Below are 13,202 nucleotides of genomic sequence, written 5' to 3'. Positions count from 1 at the left end.
TAACTCTGCAAGCTCCTTTTTATCTTATTTTGTTCTTTTCCCGTTTAATTTTTGAGTTCTTTTTATTTGCTTTTTATTCTTTTATTGTTCAGGTGAAGCACTTGTACAGAATTTCTTTTTCTTACTGAGTTTTGTTTCAGACTGAATTCTTAAAATGTCTTCTCACCACCACCCCTTTTTTTCCTTCCCCCTGAGGGATGTGCTTATTTATTTATTTTTATTTTTTGTTAGAGTATGTTTGCATAGTTAACGATGATTTTTACTTGTCTTACTTAAGCTTACTATAAATGGCTTTGTTCCTACCTTATATTGGTTGCTCTAGTGTGTCTTGATTTCTACCATACTCCCTTCCCATGGTTTCTGAGACATTTCCCCTAGAGCTGTGGCTGTCAGTCTGGAATATCATAGTCTGTCCAACTTCCTGAAGTCTGATAGTATGGTGGAGCCAGCCTAGGTTATGGTGAGTGAGTTCTTATGAGCATACTTACACTTTCCTCTTCTGAAATACTGGTAAATACCCTTACCAATGTTCCTCTGGGGTATATAACTAGTTTAGGTGGAGTTCCACTGGAGAAAGTTAGCCTGAGTTTTCATTGTTTTCACTATCACCACTTCCTTTCCAGAAGAGGGAAAAGATAAGGATGCCAGTTCACTTCTTTTTCTCTTCTGGGGTATTTGAGAGGCCTCAGGATTTTGTGAATTCACCAATATATCTGTGGGCTAAAAGATGGGAGCCAGAGATGGGCATGTAATCATGAATATTTTGTTTTTGTTAAATTCTTTTCTGCTGATTTTTTTCCCCTTGTTTAACTCATTTATTTTGATTGATTTGGAGGTCAAACACTTAAAAATTTTTTTTAAGTTTGTTTGTTTATTTATTTATTTATTTTGAGAGTGAGAGCCTGTAAACAGGGGAGGGGCAGGAAGGAAGGAGAGAGTTGAGAACCCAAGCAGGCCCTGCACTGACAGCATGGAGCCCAGTGCGGTGCTCTAACTCACTAACTGAGATCATGATCTGAGCCAAAATCAAGAGTTGGACACTTAACCAACTGAGCCATCCAGTCTCCCGAGGTCAAGCACTTTTATGTTTTGACTTGGGTCTAACTTTACACAGAAATGACTGAGTTTTATAGTTATGGATAATTATATGTGACCCAAATCCTTTTGTTCTTTGGTAATCACTTTAACTTCAGTCTTTTTCTCTTTTGAGTGGATGGAACATAAATTTTCACTGTATCATTTTAAACTGTACTGATTTTTAATATTCTTTTTCCCAGATACCGTGTTTATGTGGCAGTGCCCCTTGTTTGCTGTGTCGATGCTGTCCTAGTGGAAACAACTCTACTGTAACGAGATTGATCTATGCACTTTTCTTGCTTGTTGGAGTGTGTGTAGCTTGTGTAATGTTGATACCAGGAATGGAAGAACAACTGAACAAGGTTAGTTTTTTTGTTTGTTTAATTGATTAACTGAACCTATAGTATGTGTATGTGTAAACTGATTTTCATGTTCAAAACAGAATAATGTACAAAGTAAGATAATGTGTAATTCCCAATTTTAGCAATCTTCATAGTCTTTTAGGAAAGACAGACAATACAAGACAGATTAAGGTCTGTGATGGTGGTATAGAAAATGTGCTGTGGTAATAAGGAGAAGTAAGTAATTATAACCAGTTAAATGTCAGAACTCAGTGGGTGTCATGGAAAAAGGGACATTCTAAGAAAGAGTAGAACTTCTCTATGCAGAGACTGAAAAATAGGAAGCAGAATGGGGATACAGAGCTTGTTGCGCAGAATATGTATGCTTTAGGCAGATTGATAATTAGAAGTTAGGCAGTTAAATGTGGAGGCTTTTTCAATGGTATAATCAAGAACTATATAGAGAGCCAGTGATAGTTTTTCTGAATACAGAATTAACTGAATTGGGATTTAAATACTGGCAGAGGTAGAGTCATACATAATATTCAGGTTCTGATTCTGGACAACTAGGAGGAAACTGTTATTGTTAACCTAGGAAAAAAAATAAAAAGTGTACTTAAAAAATTTTTTTTTCAGGAACTCAGGTTGTGAAAGGAGATGAGGAAAATACAATTATTTAATTTGTAAAACACTGACTTGTTACTGTACTACATACATGAGTGAGAGTGTGTGTTTGTGTATCACGTGGGAAGTAGAAAACATTGTGTGTAACAAAAAAGAAATAGCTAGAGGTGTTTTGGGAATAGAGATGAAAGTTAAAACCATGGTAGCATATGCTGAAGACCATTCAAAGGGAGCAGACTAACTTTGACAAAAGCTCTTAGTGAGAGGGGTTGGTTAGAGAAAAGGGAACCTCAGAAGGAACAATGAAAAAAGGTGAACCAAGTGTATGCCCTGTTGTATAGGCCTGAGGAGGAAAATATTTGACACCCAGTCCATGATTAGTGTCTTGAAAAAGCAATTTCTTCAGAGTGCTGGGATCAGAGTAGTGAGAGGAGAATTGTAAAGCCATGAGGAAATGTGTCTAATAGGTATAAACTGCTGATTCGAGGAGTTTTCTAATAAAGGTGGCAGTCTCAGAGGTCAGCTGAGTTAAGGAAAGGATTTTTAGGATGAGAATTATTCGTATTTTGAGATGAGTCAGCGATAGGAGATCTAATCTGTATGAGAGATAAGGTGATCCAGAGAAGGTTTAGAGGTTAGCTTTCCACCAAGACAAGATGAGTGACCATGCAGAATTTGAGGTTGAGAGAAAGTATGGCAGATGACCTCCATTTTAAAGCATAGTGTCTGCTTGAGGCTGGCATTTGGGTAAGGAAAGATGGTGAAGGTTTGGGAAATGAAATTATTATGATTATGAAAGTAACTAGCATTGTACATGGTAGATGTGGATGACCAGTTAATGTTACTCAAGTCCTGGGTATAAGCAAAAGACATATCTGTATGATTTTGTCATAGATCCAGTTGACTGTGGTTATAAATAGTTTAGTTGGTGGATGTTAATACTTAATACCAGATATTTTTCCTTCTCTGCTTTATGAAGGTCATCAAAGATTTGCATTTTCTGGAGTGCTTTGTGATATGTAGGGCCATGTCTCTAGTACTGATCAGTGAGTGGTGAGTAGAAGAAATACACCTTGGCCTCTACTTACTGATTTCCTTTTTTTTTTTTTTTTTTTCTTGTCAACATGTACCTCATTTGAAATGGTGGCTTCTTCAACAGCCTGGGCTCCTGAAGTGACTACCATGACCATTTATGTACATGTACATTTATGTACATGAGCAAGAACTATAACTTTGCTGTTTTAAGCCAGTGATATTTGGGGGTTGTTACTGAACCTTCTTAACCTAATATAGGTGGTTGAATTCATTTAATTATGGGAATTTGCCAGGTGGTGTCCTGTATAAGGGAATGGGATAATTAGCCTAGTTGAGTACATGTTGCAAGTGACTGTTGGTAAGTATATATTGCCATAAGGCTCAAACTGGGTTAGCAAGGTGAGATTTAAGTGGCACCAAGAAAGGGCTTACAGATTGTGTAGAAACTAGCAAAAGGAAGTAGTGCTTCCATTAGCTTAAATATAATTTTAAGTTCTTGGTTTTAAAGGCACAAATTAACAGTTATATTTTGGCATATTGGTTTGCTTTAACATTTTCCAGAGGGAATAATTCATTCTCATACATATGAATAGTGCATGTAGTTCTGAGAACTCCCATTTATTTCACTTAAGATTTTTTTTGTATTCTGATTCCAGTGTGACTTTGAAATGGCCATTAGTCTTTCACAATTCTAAGTTACAAAGTAAAATCAGTGCCAGCTATTATACTGTTAATGCAAATCCATTTGTTATCAGAAATAATACTTGTAGAATAAGAGACCAAAACTCAAAATGTATTTAGGTCTCATTGGCTTTGAGAAGCTATCAATGTTCTCTTCAGTATTTAGGAACTAACTTAGTTACTCTGTAATTGCCTTCAGCTTTTATTGATTGTATTCTTCTCTTACTGGTGTAATTCAATATATCACAGGAGAATGCAAGATTTTTTTGTTTGTTTTTAACATTTATTTATTTTTGAGAGAGAGAACGAGCGAATAGGGAAGAGGTGGAGAGAGAAGGAGACACAGAATCCGAAGCAGGCTCCAGGCTCCAAGCTGTCAGCACAGAGCCTGACACGGGGCTCGAACCCACAGATGGCAAGATCATGACCTGAGCTGAAGTCAGACGCTTAACCGACTGAGCCACCCAGGCGCCCCTGGGGGAATGCAAGTTTTAGAAAATTTAGAATAAGTCTGCAAGTCAGAATAAGCATCCAATGTAGGATTGGCATTCATAGTTTATCTTGGGCTTATATAAAGTAAAAACGGTTAAATGTCTACTGATGAAAATTTTCCAGATTTAACCTTGATTACATATTCAGCATAAACTGTCAAGCAAACTTCAGTTTTTTAAACCTTAAACTATTTGATTACATGGAGTTTTCATTTTTACTTAAAATTCTAGATCATAAACTCTTGTTTTTCTAGATTCCTGGATTTTGTGAAAATGAGAAAGGCATTGTTCCTTGTAATATTCTGGTTGGCTATAAAGCTGTGTACCGTCTGTGCTTTGGTTTGGCTATGTTCTATCTTCTCCTCTCTCTGCTAATGATCAAAGTGAAGAGCAGCAGTGATCCTAGAGCTGCAGTGCATAATGGGTACGTTTTTCAATAATAATGTGAAAATCTGTGCAGTCTCAGTACTTTTGAATCTGTCTAAAGAAACTGTAAAATAAATTACACAACTTGCAGAATTATTTTGTTATTCATGAATGACCAGGTAAGAATATCTTCTGGTCTCTACTAGAGAATGTCAGACTTTAGAAATACTAATATTAAATAGTAGCCTTGGGTTGTTTATTGGTATAATCTTTGATGCAGGTTGCTTTATAGTTTCATTATAAAAAGAGGATCTATATCTGTTATTAATAAGGAGGAACTTACTCCTACTTCTGCTTTAACCTTTTGGTAGACCAGTCTTACTACGTGAAACTGAACTTAGTTCCCTAGACCTACAGTGCAACCAAAATGAAAAACTTTTATCCTAAATAGGGTGATTGATTGTTTAAATGATTGGTTATACTAGACCATCCAGAAAGGAACTTCAGGATGCTTTTATTAATCTCCCTTAATGTAGAGCATCGCTTCTGGTACTTAATTTGAATGTTTTTAATTTTATCTGTCCTTTTCTGTCCATAAGTTAAAAAAAAAACCTTTTTTTGAGTATCTGTTGTTCTTTATTAACATATGCTACCAAAAACAGGAAGGATGAGCAAGTGTAATATAAATATTAATGAAAAAATGTGCTGTGACAGGTTGAATTATTTTATTTTGTCCTTGTAGTTATTGGTATTTATTTGCACTCCTACCACTATATTTATTTAATGTGTTTTTAAACACTTCTCAAAATGTATCTCAGAATGGCTGTGACAACCATTTCCTGAGATAATACTCTTGTCAAAGTAGCATGCACATAGCACTCTTAGAATCATCTTTGTTACACGTGTTTCTTTTTGAGATAAAGTTGACTTCTAACATTGTATAGGTTTAGCCTATACAAAGTGTTGATTTCATACATTTGTATATTGCATTATGATTACCTTTGTAGGTTAGCCAGGACTTCAGTCATGTCACAGTTATTATTTCTTTTGATGAGAACAGTTAGCAACATTGAAGTCTGTAATGCAGTATTGCTACTTACAGTCACTGTGCTGTGCATTCCATCTCCAGGACTTATTTAGTGTTTGCAGGTTTGTTCCCCTTAATGGCCTCTCCCAATTCCCACCCACACACATACACCCCATACCCTGGTAACCACCATTCTGTTCTGTTTTTTACAAGTTCGGTTTTTTTCAGATTCCACATATGAGTAAGTGATACCATACAGTATTTGTCTTTCCTTGTCTGGCTTATCTCACTTAGCATAATGCCTTCAAGCTTCATATATGTTGTTGCAGATGATGGGATTTGCTTTTTTCTCAGGGCTATATAATATTCCATTGTATATCTATACCACTGTTTCTTCATTCATTGACAAGCACTTAAGTTGTTTTCATATCTTGCCTATTGTGAATAAAGCTGCAGTAGTAAACATGGGAGTGCAGGTATCTTTTTGGTATCCTGTTTTTACGTCCTTTGAATGTATAACTAGAAGGGAATTGCTGGATCTTATGGTAGTTTCTATTTTTAATTTTTTGAGGAAACTTTATACTCCTGTTCATAGTGGCTGAACTAGTTTACATTCCCACCAACAGTGCTCAAGGTTCCCTTTCACCACATCGTTCTCGACACTTATTTCTTGTCTTGATGATGATACCCCTTTCATCCTAACAGGTGTGAGGTGCTATCTCATAAATGTAAACATAAAAAATCGAATCTTCCTGGTATGTTCTACAATGTCAGGTCTTAATATTTCATTCTTTTTTTTTTTTTTTTTTTTTTTTTATAATGTTTATTTTTGAGAGAGAGACAGAGTGTGAGCAGGGCAGGTACAGAGAGGGAGAAAGAATCTGAAGGAGGCTCCAGGCTCTGAGCTGTCAGCACAGAGCCCCGTGCAGAGCTCAAACTCACGGATCACGAGATCATGACCTGAGCCGAAGTCGGACAATTAACTGACTGAGCCACCCAGGCACTCCAATATTTCATTCTTTAATCCATTTCTAGTTTAATTTTTGTGAGTTGTGTAAGATACAGGTCCAGGTTCATTTTTCTGCATGTGGTTATACAGTTTTCCCATAAAAGAAACTGTCCTTTCTCCATTGATTTTGACGTCTTCATCAAATAGTAGTTGATCACACGTGCAAGGATTTATTTCTAGGCTCTCTGTTATATTCCATTGGCCTATGTGTCTTTTTATGCCAGTAACATACTATTTTGAGTACTGTAATTTTGTGGTACAGTTTAAAATCTGTACCTGTGATATTTCTAACTTTGTTTCACATGATTATTCTGGCCATTTTGGGGTCTTTTTGTGATTTTGTACAAAATTTAGGATTTTTTTTCCTATTTCTGAGAAAAATGCCATTGGAACTTTCATAAGGATTGTATTGAATCCATAGATGGCCTTGAGTAGTGCAAACATTTTAACAATGTTCTTCAGATCCATAAACATGAATATCTTTCTCTTTTATTGTGTCTTCAGTTTCTTTCATCAAAGTCTTATAGTTTTCGTTGCATAGATCTTATACTTCTTTGACTAGATTTATTCCTAAGCATTTTATTATTTTTGATGCCATTATGAATAGGATAGTTTTCTTTACTTTTCAGGTATTTTGTTGTTAATGTATCAAAATGTAACTGATTTCTGTGTGTTGATTTTGTATTCTGCAACTTTACTGAATTTGTTGATTCATTCCAACAGGGTTTTTGGTTGAGTGTTTAGGATTTTCTACATATGAGATCATACCATCTACAAATAAAGACAATTTTATTTTTTCCTTCCCAGTTTGGCTGCTTTTTATTTCTTTGTTTTACCTAATTGCTCTAGGTAGAATTTCTAGTACTATGTTGAATAAGAGTGGTGAGAGTTAGCACCCTTGCTTGTTGCTAAATGTAGAGGAAAGGTTTTCTTGGTTGAGTATGATGTTATCTGTGGATCTATTGTTTATGACCTTTATTTGTTGAGGTATGTTTCTTTGTAGCCCGATTTGTTGAGGGTTTTCAGCTTGAAAGGATGTTTTTCATATTTTGTGAAATGCTTTTCTGCATCTACTGAGATTGTCATATGATTTTTATTTTTCATTCAGTTATCACATTTGTTAGTTTGCATATATTGAACCATCCTTGCATCCCAAGGATAAATTCCATTTGCTCATGGTGCTACAGACCTTCTAATGTATGGTCGGATTTGGTTTGCTAACATTTTGTTGAGAATTTTTGCATCTGTATTCATCAGGGAAGTTAGCCCATAGTTTTCTTGTAGTGTCTTTTCCTAGCTTTGGCGTCAGGGTAATGCTGGCCTGGTAAAATGAATTTGGAAGTATCCATTCCTCTTCAGTAATTTGGAAGAGTTTGAGAAGGATTGGCATTAATTCCTCTTTAAAAGTTTGTTAGAATTGACCAGTGAAATCCTCAGATACTGGGCTGTTCTGGGTTGGGAGGTTTTTGATTACTGATTCAGTCCCTTTACTTGATATTGGTCTGTTCAGATTTTGTTTCTTTTTGATTCAGTCTTGGTAGGTTGTGTTTTTAAGAATTTATCCATTTCTTCTGGTTATCCAGTTTGTTGGCATGTAATTCTTTATAGCAGTCTCTTACAAACATATGTATTTATGTAGTATCAGTTGTAATGCCTCTTTTGTTTCTGATTTTGAGTATTCTCTCTTTTTTCTTAGTCTAGCTAAAAGTTTGTCAGGGGTTTTTTTGGTTTTGTTTTTTGTTGTTGTTGTTTTTTCTGTTCTGTATCAGTGTTTCCACTTTGATCTTTATTTCCTTCCTTCTGCTAACTTTGGCCTTAGTTCTTTTTTATTAGTCCTTGAGGTGTACAGTTATGGTTGTTAAAGATCTGTTTTCTTAATATGTACATTTATCACTATGTACTTCCCCTCAGAACTGCTTTTGCAGTGTCTCATACATTTTATTATGTGTTTCTGTTTTCATTTGTTTTGAGGTATTTTTTGATTTCTTCTTTGATCCCTTGGTTTCACAGGGGTGTGTTGTTTCGTTTCCACATGCTTGTAAATTTTCCAGGCTTCCTCTTGTTGATTTCTAGTTTCATGCTCTTACAGATGGAAAAGATACTTGGAATGATTTCAGTCTTCTTAAGTTTGAAAAGACTTTTGAGCCCTATCCTATGATCAGTTCACTCTGGAGAATGTTCCCTGTGCACTTGAGAATGTGTGTTCTTTTGCTGTTGGATGGAATGTTCTATGAATGTGTTAGGTCCATTTGGCCTAATGTATTGTCCAAATCCAGCATTTCCTTGTGGATTTGCTGTCTAGAGGATTTATCCACTGCTGGAAGTGTGGGATAGTAAAGTCTCCTACTATTATTTTATTGTCCATTTCTGTCTTAAAATCTGTATTTGCTTAATATATTTATTCTGATATTGGGTGTGTGTGTGTGTGTAGTGTATATATGGTTGTTACATCTTCTTAGAGAATTGAATTGGTCCCTCTACAACATTATATAATGGCCACCTTTGTCTCTTGTTACCTTCTTTGGCTTAAAGTTTATTTTGTCTGATGTAGGTATGCTACCACTCCCACTTTCTTTTGCTTCCCAGTTGCGTGGAGTATCCTTTACTATCCCTTTATTTTGAACCCATGAGTGTCCTTGAATCTGATGTGAATCTTGTATCCAGCATATAGTTGGGTCTTGGTTTTTTAATCCATCTAGCCAAAGCATGCCTTTTGATTGGTGAATTTAGTACATACATGTTTAGGATAATTATTGATATGTAATGCTACCTTATACAATACTCTCTGGTTGTACTGTATTTCCATTCTTTTCCCTCCATTTCTGCCTACTTTTGTAAATTGGTATTCCTGGTGGTATGCTTTGTTTCCCTTTTTATCTTTTGTGTGTCTACTCTAGGTTTTTGCTTTGTGTTTACTATGAGATTTACATAAACATCTTAGAGATAAAAGCCCATTTTAAGCTGATAGCAACATAACTTCAATTGTATACAAAAGCTCTACCCATTTACTCCTCCCTTTTATATTTTTGATGTCAGTTTACTTTTTAGATTGTATATCAATAGAGTGGCTATAGTTTTTTTAATAACTTTTTTAACATTTAAAGTTAACATACCATCCTATCATAGAATTAGTTTTCTGAATCTTACTGTGCATTAGTTTTCACCAGTTTATTGTATACTTACATATGTTTTCAAGGCACTAATTAATTAGCATCTTTTCATTTAAGCTTGAACTTTCACCATTTTTTGCAAGGAAGGTATAGTGGTGGTGAATTCAGCTTTTATTTATCTGACAAAGTATTTTCATATCTGAAGAATGACTGGTAGATCGAGTATTCTTGGCTGGAAGTTTTTTTCTCTGAAAACTTAGAATGTGTCATTCCCCTCCTTCCTGGCCTGTAGCATTTCTGCTGAGAAATCCACTGATAGCTTAGTGGGAGTTCCTTTGTGGATTATGATCATTTTTTCTCTGGCTGCTTTTAGGATTATCTTCCACCTTTGACAGTTCATGTCTTAGAGAAGGTCTTTTGCATTGAGATAATAGCATAATCTATTAGAGTTGTGAACTCGGTTGTATAATATTTCCCAGGTTTGAGAAGTTCTCCGTTATTATTTCTTCAAATAAACTTTTTCCCTTCTCTCATCTCTGGAACGCTGATTATTCTAATATTTGGATACTATAGATCTCATGGGCTTTGCTCTTTTTTATTCTTTTCTCCTCTGTTCACTCCTATTGGGTTATTTCAAAATTTTTGTTCTCCAGGTCGCTTATTCTGTCCTTGATCTACCCTGCTGCAAGTGCTATTGCAGTTTTCATTTCTTTCATCATTCTTTGGCTCCAGAATTTGATTATTTTTTTATGACTTCTGGCTCTCCTAAATTTCTTGTTTTGTTCATGTATTTCTTTCTCCTGAATTTATCTTCCTGTGTTTTCTTGTAGCTTGTTGAGTTTCCTCAAAATAGCTATTTTGATTCTTTATCCACTAGATTGCAAGATTCCATGCCTTTCAGCTTACTTGTTGGATTATTGTCTTTTGGTAATGGAATGTTTTCTTGATTTTTCATGTTTCCTGTAGTTTTGTGTTGGTTGCTTTCGCATTTGAAGTAGGAGACATCTCAAGTTTATACTGGTTGCTTTCGATGGGGTATACTCTTCTCGATCCTGTTATATATATCTGGGGTTCTCTTTGACCTCATGTTTATACACTTGCTGCACATTTCTTTTATACACTTGCACACTTCTTGCTCACTTTTGTGGAAGATCTTAAGCTTTTATGTCTTCCCTGGTTCTTACAACTCACCTTGCTGGCTACCAGAAATTTTTTGTTTTGTTTTCCAGATGATGGCACATACTCATTTGTAGTTTCTCCCTTGCCTACAGATCATGGTGTTTTTCTCAGAGCACTCTCATTATCGCATCCTCTCTTGCTCTTGCACTCAGGAGTGCACACAAAGAGCTGGCTGCAGAGTGGGAGGTGTGGGTTTAGCACCCTGGGTGTTTAGGGTCCCACTTAGCCAGCCAGCCAGCAGAGATTCTTGGCTGAGGATCTCCCAGAGGCTTGTGAGCAGATTTCCTGCTTAAGTCCTGAGTGTAATTGGCAGAAACTGTGTTCCTGTAATTCTTTTTAATATCCACCTCTCTCTCCATCTTCTCCCTCCTCTTAGTCATGGAGTTTGCTCAGTAATCTGGGTGCTTCTGGAGAGAAATGGTTTCTCCAGAATTGTCACACAGAGTTGGGGTAGCTGGTCACTCACAGCTCTCATTTTCCCCCATGGGAGAGGTTGCTGCCAGTGTCCATACTATATTACCATGGTATAGGGGCAATGCTGGCAAAGTTCTTCCCCTCTCTGTTGCACTGAAACTCTCCCTCCCACCGCAACACACACACACACACACACACACACACTCAGGCCATGTTGGAATCTCCCCACAGTAGGGCTAGACTTTTATAAATTGTTTCTCATTCATAGGTATTTGCCCATATCAGCACTCTAGGTTTTCCCCAACTGGGAAGAGCTTGGAGGGATTGGAGAAGTTTATTAATTTTGTAGCCTATACCAAAGTGTGTCTCTGCCTATTATCAAATACACAGGTGCACAAGACCCTTCCTTGGTCTTGGCATGTTTCTGGATCCCACAACGCCCATAGTAGCACTTTTGTTCATGGATGGATGCCTTATTTATTTGTTCAAAGCAGGAGAACAAAAAATAAGGACTTGCTATGTCATCAAGAGGCTGATGTTCTAAAAGCTGGGTTTTTTAAAACCAGATGGAGCATTTATCATGTGTTTATAAGACCTATTCATTTGTACAGCAGACTTTATACTTTCACATCCCATTCTTTTAATTTTTTTATTCAAGTATAATTAATGTACGGTGTTAACATTAGTTTCAGGTGTACAGTATGATTTAACAATTCTAGGTATTTAAGGGTACTCTTAATCCCTTTTATCTGTTTCACCCATTTGCCCTCTAGCAACCACCAGTTTGTTCTCTGTATTTAAAGTCTGGTTTTTTATTTGTCTTTTTTTGTTAGTTTGTGTTCTTTAAATTCCAGAGGAGTGAAATCATATGGTGGTTGTGGTTCTCTGACTTATTTCATTTAGCATTATATCCATTCATTATTAAAAGCAAACCCGTGAAATAGAATATTCTCATTTTCTCATAATGAATTGGTTACAAATCTATCTTAAAACTGTCCTAAACAGTCACATAAACTATTTTTTTCAGATGCTCTTAAAAAAGATTTCATAGATAAAACTCTTTATTGAGTGAATATTTATTAATAAACTATATTTCTATTTCTTTTAGATTTTGGTTCTTTAAATTTGCCGCAGCAATTGCAATTATTATTGGGGCTTTCTTCATTCCAGAAGGAACTTTTACAACTGGTAACAGTTTTTGTTTTTTCTTTTTTTAATTGTGTGATGTTGATGTTCTATAAAGAAACTTTAATAACTATTGCCTGGAACTGTAACACTACTTCTATTTTTTTTTTTCCAGTTGACAAAATCAAGGCATTTGTGTAAAATATTATTTATCCTTTTGTTTATTGTGATTGTGAAAATGAAGTGATAAAAAGTGAACCGGCCACTCGTTTGTATACTTTTTTTTTTCTTTCAGTGTGGTTTTATGTAGGCATGGCAGGTGCTTTTTGCTTCATCCTCATACAGCTAGTCTTACTTATTGATTTTGCCCATTCGTGGAATGAATCATGGGTTGAAAAAATGGAAGAAGGGAACTCAAGATGTTGGTATGCAGGTAAGCTTTTGTCTTTTATAGCACATCTTCAGGATAGTTGAACTTTGAAGATGAGAGCACATATGTAGACTACAGGGAAATCAAGATTTTTGTGAAGAGATACACTTCAGGAGTCTGTGAGTGGCACTGAATCACACTGTATCAGCAACTTACTGAGAGAACTTTTAGTGAATCAGCTCTAGGAACATACTTAAGAATCAGGAAATAAACCAAGATACCCTAAATGGCTAAAGTAGATGTTGCAAAGGCTACTGCTGGCAGTATGTACCTTTTACAGCCTAGTTTCCTGT

The 13,202-nt window shown here is 35.8% G+C and overlaps 1 protein-coding gene across 1 annotated transcript in view; it reads left to right on the top strand.

Annotated features, from left to right (window-relative positions):
- Positions 1 to 13,202, top strand: part of SERINC1 (serine incorporator 1) — a 34,628-nt gene that overhangs the window by 15,219 nt on the left and 6,207 nt on the right. The window contains exons 2-5 of the mRNA XM_007078674.2: positions 1,278 to 1,439; positions 4,504 to 4,673; positions 12,463 to 12,542; positions 12,775 to 12,912. Of these exons, the coding sequence (XP_007078736.1) occupies positions 1,278 to 1,439; positions 4,504 to 4,673; positions 12,463 to 12,542; positions 12,775 to 12,912 (550 nt within the window). The remainder of the gene's footprint in view (positions 1 to 1,277; positions 1,440 to 4,503; positions 4,674 to 12,462; positions 12,543 to 12,774; positions 12,913 to 13,202) is intronic.

The sequence above is a fragment of the Panthera tigris genome, chromosome B2 (genome assembly GCF_018350195.1).
Source record: "Panthera tigris isolate Pti1 chromosome B2, P.tigris_Pti1_mat1.1, whole genome shotgun sequence".
In the NCBI taxonomy this organism is placed as follows: Eukaryota; Metazoa; Chordata; class Mammalia; order Carnivora; family Felidae; genus Panthera; species Panthera tigris.
The sequence above is the reverse complement of the archived record's forward strand: the minus strand, read 5'-3'. Positions and strand labels throughout refer to the sequence as shown.